Here is a 14,366-nt window from a genome sequence, read left to right on the forward strand (position 1 = left end):
GGCAGAATAGGGACGTGTGTGTAAACACACAAATCCCTGTTCTGTGAGGAGAGACAGATCCTGACTTCCTAATATCTAGGAACCACGGTCTGTCATTTCCGCTAGGTCAGCCCCCCCCACTACAGTTAGAAACACACAGGGAACACAGCTAACCCCTTGAGTGCCCCCTAGTGTTAACCCCTTCCCTGCCAGTGACATTTTTTTTATAGTAATCAGTGCATTTTTATAGCACTGAACGCTGTATATATTCCAATGGTCCCAAAAATTATCAAAAGTGTACAATGTGTCCGCAATAATGTTGCAGTCCCATTAAAAATCGCATATCGTCGCCATTACTAGTAAAAAAATTAAATAATAAAAATGCTATAAATCTCTCCCCTTTTTTGTAGACGCTATAACGTTTGTGTAAACCAATCAATATACGCTTAGTGCAAATTTTTTTACCAAAAATATGTAGAAGAATACATATCGGCCTAAACTGAGGAAAAATTTGCTTTTTTTTTTTTAAATGGGGATATTTATTATAGCAAAAAGTACAAAATATTGGGGTTGATTTACTAAAGGCAATTCTACTTTGCACTGCAAGTGCACTTGCAAGTGCAGTCTCTGCAGATCCGAGGGGGACATGCAAGGAAAATAAAAAAACAGCATTTTTGCTTGCACGATTGGATGATAGAATCAGCAGAGCTTCCACTCATTTCAGATCTTCCTCTCAGATCTACAGTGACTGCACTTGCAGTGCACTTGTAGTGCAAAGTAAATTTGCCTTTAGTAAATAAACCACATTGTGTTTTTTTAAAAACAAAAATTTTTTGTTTATAGCGCAAAAAATTAAAAAAGCAGAGATAATAAAATACCACCAAAAGAAAGCTTTATTTGTGGGGAAAAAAGGATGTCAATTTTGTTTGGGTGCGAGAAATTGTCCGTTAAAGCGACGCAGTGCCGAATCGCAAAAAATGACCTGGTCATTCAGCAGCCAAATCTTCCGGGGCTGAAGTGGTTAAATACATTTGTTTTTCTAATGGGATCTTCTTACAGTGATACATGTTGCATAACTTGCATTATGACCCCACAGTCACACAGCCTTCTCCACTGTTACTGAAACAAACATGGAGGTCTGTACACATTCCTGCCACACTCAATATGGCTCCCTCGCCATGATATTATGTCATCATGGAGCGCCGCCGGAGCTGTCCAGCAGGGGTCGCTGGTGTGAGCAAAGTTTCATAAGCAGCAGAGCAGGCAGAGAGGAGCAGGGAAGGTGAGTGGTGTGTGTTGTGGTTGGTGTTACTTGTATAGTGCACACAGGACTGGTGACAGGTTATGCTCCCAGCTGTCCCCAGTGCCCCTGTCCTGGCCCAATGGCATGTAGCTGCTGCACACTGTGCTGGGTTACCTTCTAATGGAGGGGTAGCTGTAAGTGAACAGTAAGTCCCAGCGTGCCCTGGATGAGCAGTAGTGCTGATGCTTTTACTTGCTGCACTTTGAGCAGAAATATGTAATTTGTTAAATGTTAACGGACCCCCCCCCCAAAAAAAAAGTTGTTTACACCTGGCTCCATCCCCTTTGCTCTCTTTTAGTTATATATATTTTATGTGCTACAGCACTTCCTGTTTTCTTACATGGGCAAGGATGGTATTGGGCTCCTGGTGCTTCAGGACGCAGGAGCAATTTGTGAGGTTAGGCAGTGATGTTGGAAGAGAAGGCCTGGCTTGCAGTCTCTGCTCTAATTCTATGGGGTTGAGGTCAGGACTCTGTGCGGGACAGTCAACTCCCTCCACCCCAAACTCGCTCATCCATGTCATTATGGACCTTGCTTTGTGCACTGGTGTGCAGTCATGTTGGAACAGGAAGGGACCATCCCCAAACTGTTCCGACAACAATGGGAGCTTGAAATTGTCTAAAATGTCTTGGTGTGCTGACGCCTTAATGCCGCGTACACACGACCGGACTTTTTCGACAGCAAAGGTCCGACGGAACAAATCGGTCGGACAATTCGATCGTGTGTGGGCTTCATCGGACCTTTGCTGTCTAAAAATCAGATGGACTTTAGATGTAGAACATGTTTCAAATCTTTCCGACGGGCTCGATTCCGGTCAAAAAATCAGATCGTCTGTATGCTAGTCCGACGGATGAAAACTGGCGCTAGGGCAGCTATTGGCTACTGGCTATGAACTTCCTTATTCTAGTCCGGTTGTACGTTATCACGTTCGAATCCATCGGACTTTGGTGTAATTGTGCGTGGCCAAGTCCGTTCGTTCGGAAAGTTCGTCGGAACTCCGCTGAAAAGTCAGTCGGGAAGACCGTGGGATCTAGTCTGCCAGAAAGTCCGGTCGTGTGTACGCGGCATAAGCGTTCACTTCACTGGAACTAAGGGGCCAACCCCAACCACTGAAAAACAACCCCACACCATAATCCCCCCTTCCACCAAATGATTTGGAGGGGTGGCCCAATACTTCTGACACTATAGTGTGGATGAACTTGACTAGTCTGCACAGTCCTGACCTCAACCTGATAGAAAACCTTTGGGATGAATTAGAGCAGAGACTGCTAGCCAGGCCTTCTCATCCACATCAGTGCCTGACCTCACAAATGTGCTTCTAATAGAATGGTAAAACATTCCTATAGACCAGGAATGTCCAAAGTCCAGCCCATGTTCTGGTTTCGAACAGCCCACCTAGTAATTTGGACATGTAGATCTTTTGTGGCCCCCAACGGATCTCAGAGTGCCGTGGCCACAAAAGATATATATATTCTGGCTGCCTCGGAAGGGGACAGAAAGGGGGCGGGATGAATGCCGTATTTACAGGAGAATTTCCTGTTTACGTGGCGGCCTCTGTAATAGGAAGTCCTGTCTCTGTGGCAATGGGGGGTGCTGCATTCATGGCAGTGGTGAGGCTGCATTCATGGGAATGGTGAGGCTGCGCTCGTGGCAGTGGTAGGGCTGCGCTCGTGGCAGTGGTAGGGCTGCGCTCGTGGTGGGGCTGCGCTCGTGGCAGTGGTGGGGGTGCATCCCAAGTGCCGCCTCCTGGTGGCAGACCATGGTAACACTTTTAAGTGGCTAGTGAAACTCAGGTGCACATTTTAGGAATGAGGCCACAAAAAAGTAAGGTTCCAAGGTTAGAGGTGCACCAAAGATCACAACGTGAACATGGTCGTAGGGATGGGAACCCCTTATCGTTGGGATTCCAGATGGAAATGAGACACAAAGCTGCCTTCTGTCATAAGGTGGCTCTTTTAGCTTTATAGACAAGGTGGTCGTCAATCTTTATGCTTCCTCTTGGGGGTGCCTTGCTTGCTACCTCTGCTGATTAGCTGTTTTAACGGAGCAGCTCTGCTAATAGCACTGTTTCGAGCTGTTTGACTTCTTTTTCAGGGAATTTGTCAAGGCTGGAGTGACACGGCCCATACAGGAAACCAATGGCCATTCTCAGGGGAGGTGTCATAACCAAGGAGGTTTGCAGAGCACTCAAGACCTTGGAGATGCTCAATGAATGGTTGGTCTGTAGAGGTTGCAGGCTGGACCTGCCGACTAGCAGTTGGCAGGGAGTTGAAGGGGTTTGTAGCACTCAAGCCTAGTGACTTGGTGCTTAGCACTTCTACCTTGCAGTACTGGGGTTCCCAGAACGGTGCCCCCGGTCAGGACATTATCTGCCTGGAGTTTTGCATGTCTTCCCTGTGCTTGGGTGGCTTTCCTCCGAGTACTCCGGGTTCCTCCCATACTCCAAAGACATGCTGGTAGGTCAATTGGAAGCTTTCTGAAAATGGCCCCAGTGAGTCTACTGACCATGTCCAAAATGGCTGCCTCGCCATCTGACCTAGAACAAGTGAAAATTAGGTGCTGGGTTAAAACATTAAATAGATCCGATTGCAATAAAGCACATTGGCTTAATTTAAGGCAGCACTCAACAAAAGCAGGGTGTTCCAAAAGCCGTGAGCCTGCATATAAAGATTTACAAAATTCAACAAGAGTGCCAAACAAAAAGTTTGAGTCCCAATGCTGTTCATATTTGCTCACAAGGAGACCACACAGAACAGCCAACGTGTTTCGGAGGCACAGGGTTCTCCCCCCTTCATCAGGGCTACAAAACAAACATAAAAACATATATGAATTCTTTTTGTACTGGGTTACATTACATTTTTTACATTCATGCAACCCAGTGCAAATTGGAAAAAAAAAAGAGTGAAATAACATCTGTCCAGACAGCAGACTTGAGTCCCCAGGGAGAAAAGTGCTATAGAAATATAAATGAATAATAATAAAATATAGACGTTTTAGACTTTCCTAATGAAAGTGGAATGGTACAGTAGATAAAGAGCTGGTTATGTGAAAAGTTCCTAATAAATGATTCAGAATGTCTACCAACGATTCTTCCCCTGAGTGAGTCTGGCACTCAGTCTGGCAGTGCCGGGACCTTTGTACCCGCTCAGTCTCTGAAGTCACAGGACAATTGGGTACACTGAAGGCTGACCTTCTGAGGTCAGGGATTAAAGGTGGTGGAAAGGAATGTGAATTTTGGAAGTTCTGTATAGTAAAAATAACCTGTTAACCCCATCGCCTCTGTAGGGAAACTCCATCCAAAACTGACAACTGGCTTTAGATGGAGCCCACTAAGAGAGAGACTGAAATCTATAGAGCTGCTCATTCTAACTTGACAGGTGTGCAGGTGAGTCCCCATAGACCTACATGGGCTGCCTGCATGCTTTGATGCTCCAGCCCCATAAACAAGCGTCCCATTCATGGACTACGGGCCTCAGCAACACTAAATGAGGCCCTAGAGTGGTTGTACCAAGTGAAGTGCCTCGGGTGATACACAGAGATTAATCAAATTCTCCTACATAAGTTGTACCTGTTTATCTGAGCCCTGTCTTCTCTACATCTGTTCAAAATCTATAATTTATAAAACTTGTTGGACCTGTCAGAAAATGGGGTGAAGAGCTGAAATTACACTCTGTGGTGCTCAGTGAGGAGAGCTCTGAGAGCTGATTTGCTGATTTGAAGGAAGGGACACCCCCCTTCACACAGGAACAGAGCTGAGGTTGTCCATTACAGGCTGTGAGCTGGAGCTCTCTCCCCATCACCTTTTTTTTTTTTCTCTTGGTGTCAGGAAAACGTATCAGAAGTGATTCATGTAGATGGCAGAGGAATGTGACAGCAGACAGAAATAACACACTATCCGTTTTTCCTTCAGATTTACCAAAACCATGTAGTACAAGGCCCTGCCTGATTGCATACAAATTGAAACTCCTAATGTTTGACCTCATATTATATGGTTTTGGTAAATCTGAAGGAAAAACTGATAGTGTATGGGGCTTTAGTGCTCTTAATTGAGACACGTACAGACTATAAAGGGATATGTTTTGTTCATATTTCATGTCTGAGGTTTACAACCACTTTAATGCTCCATTCTCACTTGTACGACTCCAAAGTTGCGCTGACTTTGGAGTGGAACTTTGACACAACTTTGGAAGGGTGCAACTTGGATACGACTTTGAGCAGTAATAATGGACAACTGTTGCATTGCAGAACATTGAGGTTTGACTTTCATGCAACGTTCGAGGGTTAACATCGAAAGCTATGGTCCTCAAGTTGCATGAAAGTTGGACCAAAGTAGTTCATGAACTACTTTTGAAGTCGCTGCAACTTTAATTCTCACATATGAATGGTTATCATCGGAAAATGACTTGTCATGCAACTTTGATGTCCAAAGTTGCATGACAAGTTGCACAAGTGTGAATGGAGCCTAAATAATGATCTTCACACTTTTTTTTTTTTTTTAAATGTTCCCCTCCCCCCCCCTCCCCATAACAAAGTTCGGGTCCTATGTGAGAATGACGTACCAGGTCCCTCAGAATGTGCAGAAATGCTGAAGGCCGTTGCGGCATTTCTGCACATACGAGTGGTCCTGCAAAGTGGGATTTCAACGTCGGTCACATCCAGAAAGTAGCTTGCAAGATCACGCGACGGAAACGTGGGGCAAGGGTCTCTGCCAGTTCAGTTCACTGACAGGACCAGCGGCTTGTTTACACATGTGCCAGGGTTCCGACACATGTACAGACACCCTGCTGGCATCTTCCAGGTCCCATATATCTGACTGAGATCCCTTGGGGGGGGGGGGGGGGTCTGCGCATGCGCCGGGTATAAATTAAAGGTGGTGGCGTCGGAGAGGAGTATTGTAGAGAGAACTTCCCCACAAACAAAACAACTTCTTTTTATACTGGAATGATTCTTAGGATTAAAAAAAGATAAATAAAAAATTGGGATTCTAAAGAGGGAGTTCTTCTGTTCAATTGTTGATCACATCTAAAAAAAATAAAAAATAAATCCAGGATTGATGCCTGTGCTCATTCTTGGTGTATTAGAAGACATGAACTGTGTACTTTTTGCACAGAGTTTTGTGGTATGTACAGCGTGTACTGTGTGTTCTGTGTGTAGAACATGTGACATAAACCCATCACCATACACAGACAAGTCTCCACCAGTCACCTGTCAGTCTCACATCTCCAGCTGTTGCATCACTGTGCCTTTTAATACCAATCTGATCTCATTGGCTTAGAGCAGGGGGTGAGGCTCGCTTCAAGCCATCTGATTGGCAGAATCTCCAGTTACTCCCTTTTAAAGTGACCTGAGCCGTATTCTCTCTGAAGCTTTTTTTTCGCACAGAGAATAACTTGTAGTTGGAACGTCGTAAATAGTTGACATCTGAAATAGAACGTCACTGTTGTGGCTGCATATTAAACAATACAAAGCTTCCCAGCACTCCATGCAGTGCTGATTTTTTTCTTTTTTTTTTTTTCAGGCTTCCAATGTTGTAGATTAACCACTTGACCACTGGGCACTTAAATCCCCTTAATACCCAGACCAATGTTCAGCTTTTGGTGCTCTCACATTTTGAATGACAATTACTCCAGTCATGCAACACTGTACCCATATGAAATTTTTGTCCTTTTTTCCACACAAATAGAGCTTTCTTTTGGTGGTATTTAATCACCGCTGGGTTTTCTATTTTTGTGCTATAAAAGAAAAAAGACCGAAAACTCTGTAAAAAAAAAACAATGAATTTTTCTTTGTTTCTGTTATAAAATTTTACAGATTAGTAATTTTTCTTCATAAACTTTGGCCAAAATTTATACCACTACATATCCCCAACTATGGTGCCAATATCTGAAAATTGATCACACCTGAAGTACTGACGGCCTATCTCATTTCTTGAGACCCTAACATGCCAGAAAAGTACAAATCACCCCCCAAATGACCCCTTTTTGGAAAGAAGACATTCCAAGGTATTTAGTAAGAGGCATGATGAGTTTTTTGAAGCTGTATTTTTTTCCCACAATTCTTTGCAAAATCAAGATAGAATACAATAGAGAATACAATGGTTGCAACTTTTTATCTTGCTCGGTATTTGCGCAGCAATTTTTCAAACGCCTTTTTTTTGGAAAAAGAAAACTGTTTTGTGCTTAAACACACAACGGTAAAGTTAGCCCAATGTTTTGCATAATGTGAAAGATGAAGTTACGCCGAGTAAATAGATACCTAACACGTCACCCTTCAAAATTGCACACGCTCGTGGAATGGCGCCAAAGGTCGCTACTTAAAAATCCCCATAGGCAACGCTTTGAATTTTTTTTACTTGTTACATATTTTAAGTTACAGAGGAGGTCTAGGGCCAAAATTATTGCTCTCGATCTAACGTTCGCAGCGATACCTCATGTGCGGTTTGAACACCTTTTTCATATGAAGGCGGGACTTACGTATGCAATCGCTTTTGCATGCTAGCACATGGGGACAGGGGAGCTTTACTTTTTTATTTATTTTTTTTTATTGTTCATTTGACTTAATTTTATTTAGACATTTTTTTTCCCCAAAAATAAATTTTTTGATCGCTTTTATTCCTATTACAAGGAATGTAAACATCCCTTGTAATAGGAATATGGCATGACAGGTCCTCTTTACAGTGAGATATGGGGTCAATAAGACCCCGCATCTCACCTCTAGACTGGGAAGCCTGAAATAAAATAAAAAGAAGACGATTCTGGCTTTGATCGTATTGGCGAGTCGGTAGAAGCACCGGAGGGAGGGAGGGGGGGGCGGGGACATCCCCTCTCGCCTTCTGTAAGAGCGATCAAGCAGTGGAACAGCCACTATGATTGTTCTTATGGTGTAGGGAATCGCCGGCTGAAAAAGCTGATATCTGAATGATGCCTGTAGCTACACCTATCATTCAGATATCCCCGCACAAAGTGAATGATGGCCGGCGGGCAGGAAGTGGTTAAAATGCATTTATTTTTATTTATTTTTTAACACAAAGTTGTCCATTTATACAATATTTCTAACACATAGCATGTACATACCAAAAATGACACCCCAAAATAAATTCTCCTACTCCTCCTGAGTACAGCGATACCACGTGTGTGACTTCCCCAGCCTGGCAACATACAGAGGCCGAGTACAGCCAAGGATGGCTGAGCATGGCTGGATATCACCGAGTATTCCAGGGTATCACCGAGTATGGCTGGGTATTGCAGGGTATCACCGAGTATGACTGAGCATGGTCGAGTATGGCTGCATATTGCAAGGTATCCCGAGTATGGCTGGGTATTGCAGGGTATCACCAACTATGGCTGGGTATTGCAGGGTATCGCCGAGGTCTACCGGATGTCTACTGGAGGGGATCCGACTCTGAAAACAAAGTGAGATGGGGAAATGTAGGGCTATAGCGGTGACCACCTGAAGTACTGTTTTTTTTCGGTAGCCACTATGATCTGTATAACAGGATACACATCCGGGCTTGTTGTTTTATTTACTCTTTTTTTTTTTTTTTTTTCCAGTTACCATAATGCCATTAACTGGAAGTTCATTGTGCCTGTTAAGAAGTGTGAGACGTGGCATCCAGGTGTGTGCGGTAAGGGCACAGGGCACCGCCGCCAAGCAGAAAGGTGAGGATTGTCTTATCAATGTACATCCATATCTGAAGACTTGTAATGTTATTAAACGGAAAAATAAACTCTACCACGTTCTGCAAAACAATGCTAAATGCCATTAACTGCCAGGTGCATGTGCACTTTCAGCCTGTCCTAGCAAAACCACTGAACTGCGGAAAAATGGAGCTCCCATCATGCAATTAGTGCTGCTACTCAGTAACTTATATGGGTGTAAATTATTTGTTAACACTTTTATTTGTTTACATTTTTTTTTTTTGAACAAATCTTATTTTTTATCACATTGGGAACAAAAAGGGACAGGTTTCCTTTAAAGAGCCATCAGGGGTCTTTTAGACCCCTAATGTCTGATCTGCCCTCCATTTGAGGAGCTTGTGCCCATTAGATTCTTCCTCAGTCACAGTGGCGAGGGGAAGTGACAGCTGGACCCAGAAGTGATGTTTTTTTCATGTCACTCCTAGGTTCTTAGAAGGAAGAGGAGACGGATGACAAATGTACCAGGGGGTTTGGAAGCTATTGGGCCACCAAATTGCTTCCATCTGACAGTCAGGTCTGTAAGATTTACACTTTAGCACCCCATCCCCCCCCCCCCCCCCCCCCACACACACACACACACACACACACACACACACTGCTGCCCATGTATGGCATACATCAGCAAAAGGGTTAAAGCTTCATTACAGCTACACTTTTTTTTTTTTATAAAATTGTGCTGTTTGTTTAAACTGGAGTCATTTAACGTGGGGTTGCACACAAAGAAAAAAACATTAATATTCCTGGAAGTCGCCACTCTTGGCTCTGAACTGACCGATAACTGAGCGATTGCTCAGTTCTCATGCTTAAGCCCTGGTTCACACCGGTGCAATCGCATGACAAGTCACAGCCCATTGCCGGCATTGGAACCATTCAAATTTTTGCAACTCAAGTCCCAGCGTCTTTGAAAAAGGTTCTTGCACTACTTTATTTGCGACTTCTTTTAAATGAAGTTGCAAGCCACAATGAAATCGAAGGTGCAAATCGCATTGATCTGCGGCTTTGTTTTTGTGTTGCTTTCGGTTAGCTAAAAGTATGAATTTGATTGGCCCAGTTCTCAGTATTACCACAAGGTGGCGCAAGAGTGCTTCATGAAGACTTTACACTCAATATAAAAATAAAAGCAGACTTTATGTGCCAGAATCTGCTCAATGCCTTATGTAACCCCAGACAATAAAATGTGTATCCTTAGCCCTAAAATCCACATTCTAACTTTTCTCACATGCGATGTAAATCAAATCGATGTCCTTTAGGTGCCAAATTCTTGGTTCCCCCCCTCCCCCATCCAGTCTTGTGACTGGAGATGCCTCCGTGGGTTCCCTAAGGCCCCTTTCACACTTGTGCGACCTGAAAGTCGCACAATTTTACCTTGACTTTTTGACACGATTTTGCCGCGATTTGAAGCAATGCCTGTGTGATATTGAGGTCTAGGGACCTCAAGTCACCTCAAAGTCGGACCAAAGTAGTACAGGGACTACTTTGAAGTCGCACAGATATGAATGGTACTTGCAATCCCAAGTTGCAGGACAAGTCGCACTAGTGTTAAGGGGGCCAAAAATCCTGATGTCCTGTTCACTTGGCAGGGGAGATCACAGCCTTTGGCGGAAGTCAGTGATCACCAGGACCTCCATAGATATAGCAGCGTCTGCTGTATAGTGCCAGAATGACTGCTCACCTATGCGACAAATGTTCTTTGTGAATATTTTAAATCTGAAAAATGATGCAGCTTCCTTTCTTTGACCCTTTCGCTGCCACCAATTTATATCATATGTCATCAGCAGGTAAATCTGACAATCCGACTGTCCATTGTCAATCGAATCGATCAGACATCTGTACGACCACCCGATTACTTCCACACACCCCAGGAACATTTTCTCCCTCTCCATGCAGGCCCCTGTCATGTTTCAGAGACTCCATGTTCCCATTGGTGAAGCTGGGACCGGATAGAGGGGTGGTAAGCCAGCAAATATTGGCTAACCCTACCTAACTAGTAAGAATCTTGGATTGTCCCTTTCGGGTTCTGCTGTCACAATCTGCACTTCATTAGCTTTAGTGGAGGGCAGTGAGACATCACAGGTCTAAAAGACCCATGATGTTTCGTTAAAGAGAACCTGTCCAAAAAAGTTTACTGGGGGGGGGGGGCTTGTCCCCTATATGATAAAAAAAAGTTTAGTGAGCAAAAAAGTCTAAAATATAAAGTTACACTAAGCCCCCCCCCCCCCCAAAAAAAAAGTTTGAGCCCCCCACATACCTGTACATAAAAAAAAAAACACATATACATCAATGATGCTTATACAGAATGTTGATTGCCCTATACATGTTACATATCACTGTATATATTGAACTATATGATTTTATTATTTATTGGCTGAACTAGATGGTATCTTTTTTTTTTTTTATTTATTTATTTATTTATTTTTTTTATTTTTTTATTTTTTTTTTGCAGACTAACTATGTAACATAATATTCTAGGCCCATTATTCATTGTTGGCTCTAAACTATGGGTGCTTAACCTATGGCCCTCCAGCTGCTGCAGAACTACAAGTCCCATGAGGCATGACTGGACACCAGCTGAAGGGCCACAGGTTGAGCACCCCTGCTTTAAACGGATCACCTGTTGGGGGCTTTTAAAACCTCAATTTTGAGTACTGAAGCTTGTCATGGCAGCACACAGTTTTAAGGCTTGACATTTCAGTTATCCATTTACTCATTGCAGCCTCATCTTTTTTTATATTTGATCAAAAAATTGGATAATCCATTGGGTTTGTATGACCTAAAATTACATTTGGTGCATTTGTTACTGAAATAGTTTTTTGCCTGGATAAAGCATTGTGCTAATATTGTGTGAAATGGATAAGAACTACAATCTAGTTCAAGCTTATCTGCTGCTGTTTCTAATTAAAAAGTATAAACGTGCATGCACATTAGACGTAAACACTCTCTGAGACATGTTCAGCTCGGTTACTTCTAACTTTTGATTTATTTCTGGGCGGTGTTAATATTTTATACAGAAAGATACGTCATTGCTATGTCAGCCTAATAGGTACACCTTTTGGTTAAAATACAAGAGAAATGGAGAAACTTGATGCTTGAAGTTTGGTTGAAGCTGGTTCTGTTATCTCATATGCATTCTTCTAATGTGTGGGGAGCAGGAGGTACTCGCCATCTTTAATTCCAAACAGAGAGCCAATCTGTATACTACATAATAAGTAAGGAGTTGCATAGAAACATGTATACACATAAGCAAATAGACATTTTCTGATTATCATTATGTACATTAGATTCCTTCACAGTGTGCCATAAAAAAAAAATGGAACTATCAGTATTTTATTCTCCAGGGTGTCTGCTTTCAGAAAATAATGTTTTGAGGGTTTTAACGAATCTGCAGGCATAAAACGAATTTAAACGTGTGCAAAAGATTTGAAAAACGTCTCTGGCAGCGAAAGGGTCAAGTGTCATAAAATCCTAAAATATAAGCCTACTGCTGTTAAAGTGTTACTAAACCCAAAATCCTGTATTCACTATATCTGGTCTCCCACAGTACACAGAACATGGAAATGCAATAGTTTTAGTAAATATAAACTGCTAAATACCGTTTCTCATCAGCAGTATATAGCAGTCTTGTGGCTATCAGTGTCTGGTTAAGGCTTGTAGGAGGAGTTTTAAGGCTGTCCTATCAGACTGCAGGACTCCTGACCCTTTGTCTGGCCCTTTGCTGATCACATGCATCCTCCCAAGAAAAAAAACCTCTCTAGCAACACACACCAAACTGAGCATGTGCAGAGTGACTCCATAGACTCTGTGTTATCAGGACATTTTTAGAAGTCAGTGGAATGAGGGAGGATCAGAAAAGACAGGATCAAACAGCCTTTTTACACAATGCAGAGTATTAACTCCTTAGGTTCCACAAGCATGCTTATACAGACTGATTTTACTGTTGTGGGTTTAGTAACACTTTAAAGGGGTTGTAAACCCTTGTTTTTTTTAAATAGCAAATATGTCATACTTGCCTCCACTGTGCAGTTTGTTTTACACAGAGTGGCCCCCAATCTACCTCTTCTGGGGTCCCCCGGCTGGTAGCTCCTCCTCGGGTCAGCTGTCCACGTTGGAGAAACGATCTCCTTTGTGGACACCCGTGCGGGCGCTCTCCCGAGTCCTGCTTTTGCGTGTATTCACACAGAAAGCAGGACTCGGCCCTGCCCCTCTGCGCCCAGATCATTGGATTGAACCATGAGGGTTTACAACCCCTTTCAAGGTAAGTTAGGCAGCTGCTAAAGCCTGATTTCTAATATAAACATTTTTACATTTGGATTTTTTGAGTCCGGCCAGCATTGCCTCAGTTGGCACATTTAGCCCTGATGAAGAAAGCCCTTCAGCACACCTGAAACGTATTGGCTTGTCTTTTCGGATTTATATGATGAAATACACATAGTTAGACTCTCAGCCAATGTTGTGGGTTCTCCTTTTCTGCTAGGAATTCCCTGTAACCAAATTGCAGCATCTGTTTCTAAAAAAAATATTATTTATGCATTCAATCCTCCAGATGCCAGCGTACAGAAGGAAAAGAAAAGCGCAAAACGTGAGTTTCCTTATTTTCATAACTTGTACTATCCACGTTTGTTATGTGTTTGGATCAGAAATGTAACTTTTCACATACGATTTTTTTTTTCATATAAATAAACCAAAAATATGAAAATGTAATTTTGAGGCAGATTTATCATTTTACCCCCTGACCAGGCCATTTTTTTGCTATTTAACACTGTGCTACTTTAACTGGGAATTGCGCGTTCATGCAACGCTGCACCCAAACAAAATTTTTATCATTTTCCACACAAATAGATATTTGATCACCTCTGCATTTTATATTTTATTTTTTTGTAATATAAACGAAAAGAAGACAGAAAATTTTGCAAAAAAAAAATATATTTTTTACTTTCTGCTATAAAACAGCCAATAAAAAAATTGTAAAAATTCTTCATAAAGTTTGGCAAATTTTTTTTCTGATACATGTCTTTGATAAAAAAAAAAAAAAAAATCCCAATAAGTGTATATTTATTGGTATTCATGAAAGTTATAGTGTCTACAAACTATGGGATACAGTGCTTTGCGAAAGTATTCGGCCCCCTTGAACTTTTCAACCTTTTGCCTTATTTCAGGCTTCAAACATAAAGACATAAAATTTTAATTTTTTGTGAAGAATCACCAACAAGTGGGACACAATTGTGAAGTGGAACGAAATCTATTGGATATTTTAAACTTTTTTAGCAAATGAAAAATGGTGTGGTTAGTGCTGATAGGAGTGTTGCCCCTGCCAGAACACAACAGCTCATCGGGGGGGGGGGGGGGGGGGGGGGGGGGGGGGATTACTGTACTAACGTCGGAACGGTAGT

At 42.5% G+C, this 14,366-nt stretch overlaps 1 protein-coding gene across 1 annotated transcript in view; it reads left to right on the forward strand.

Annotated features, from left to right (window-relative positions):
• The first annotated feature begins 1,141 nt into the window (after nt 1-1,141).
• Nucleotides 1,142-14,366, forward strand: part of GCDH (glutaryl-CoA dehydrogenase) — a 33,245-nt gene continuing 20,020 nt past the window's right edge. The window contains exons 1-3 of the mRNA XM_077470310.1: nt 1,142-1,261; nt 8,833-8,940; nt 13,520-13,555. Of these exons, the coding sequence (XP_077326436.1) occupies nt 8,841-8,940; nt 13,520-13,555 (136 nt within the window). The 5' untranslated portion in view covers nt 1,142-1,261; nt 8,833-8,840. The remainder of the gene's footprint in view (nt 1,262-8,832; nt 8,941-13,519; nt 13,556-14,366) is intronic.

The sequence above is a fragment of the Lithobates pipiens genome, unplaced genomic scaffold, assembly GCF_037356315.1.
Source record: "Lithobates pipiens isolate NorthernLeopardFrog02 unplaced genomic scaffold, aLitPip1_a1.2 Scaffold_8, whole genome shotgun sequence".
Lineage (NCBI taxonomy): Eukaryota > Metazoa > Chordata > Amphibia > Anura > Ranidae > Lithobates > Lithobates pipiens.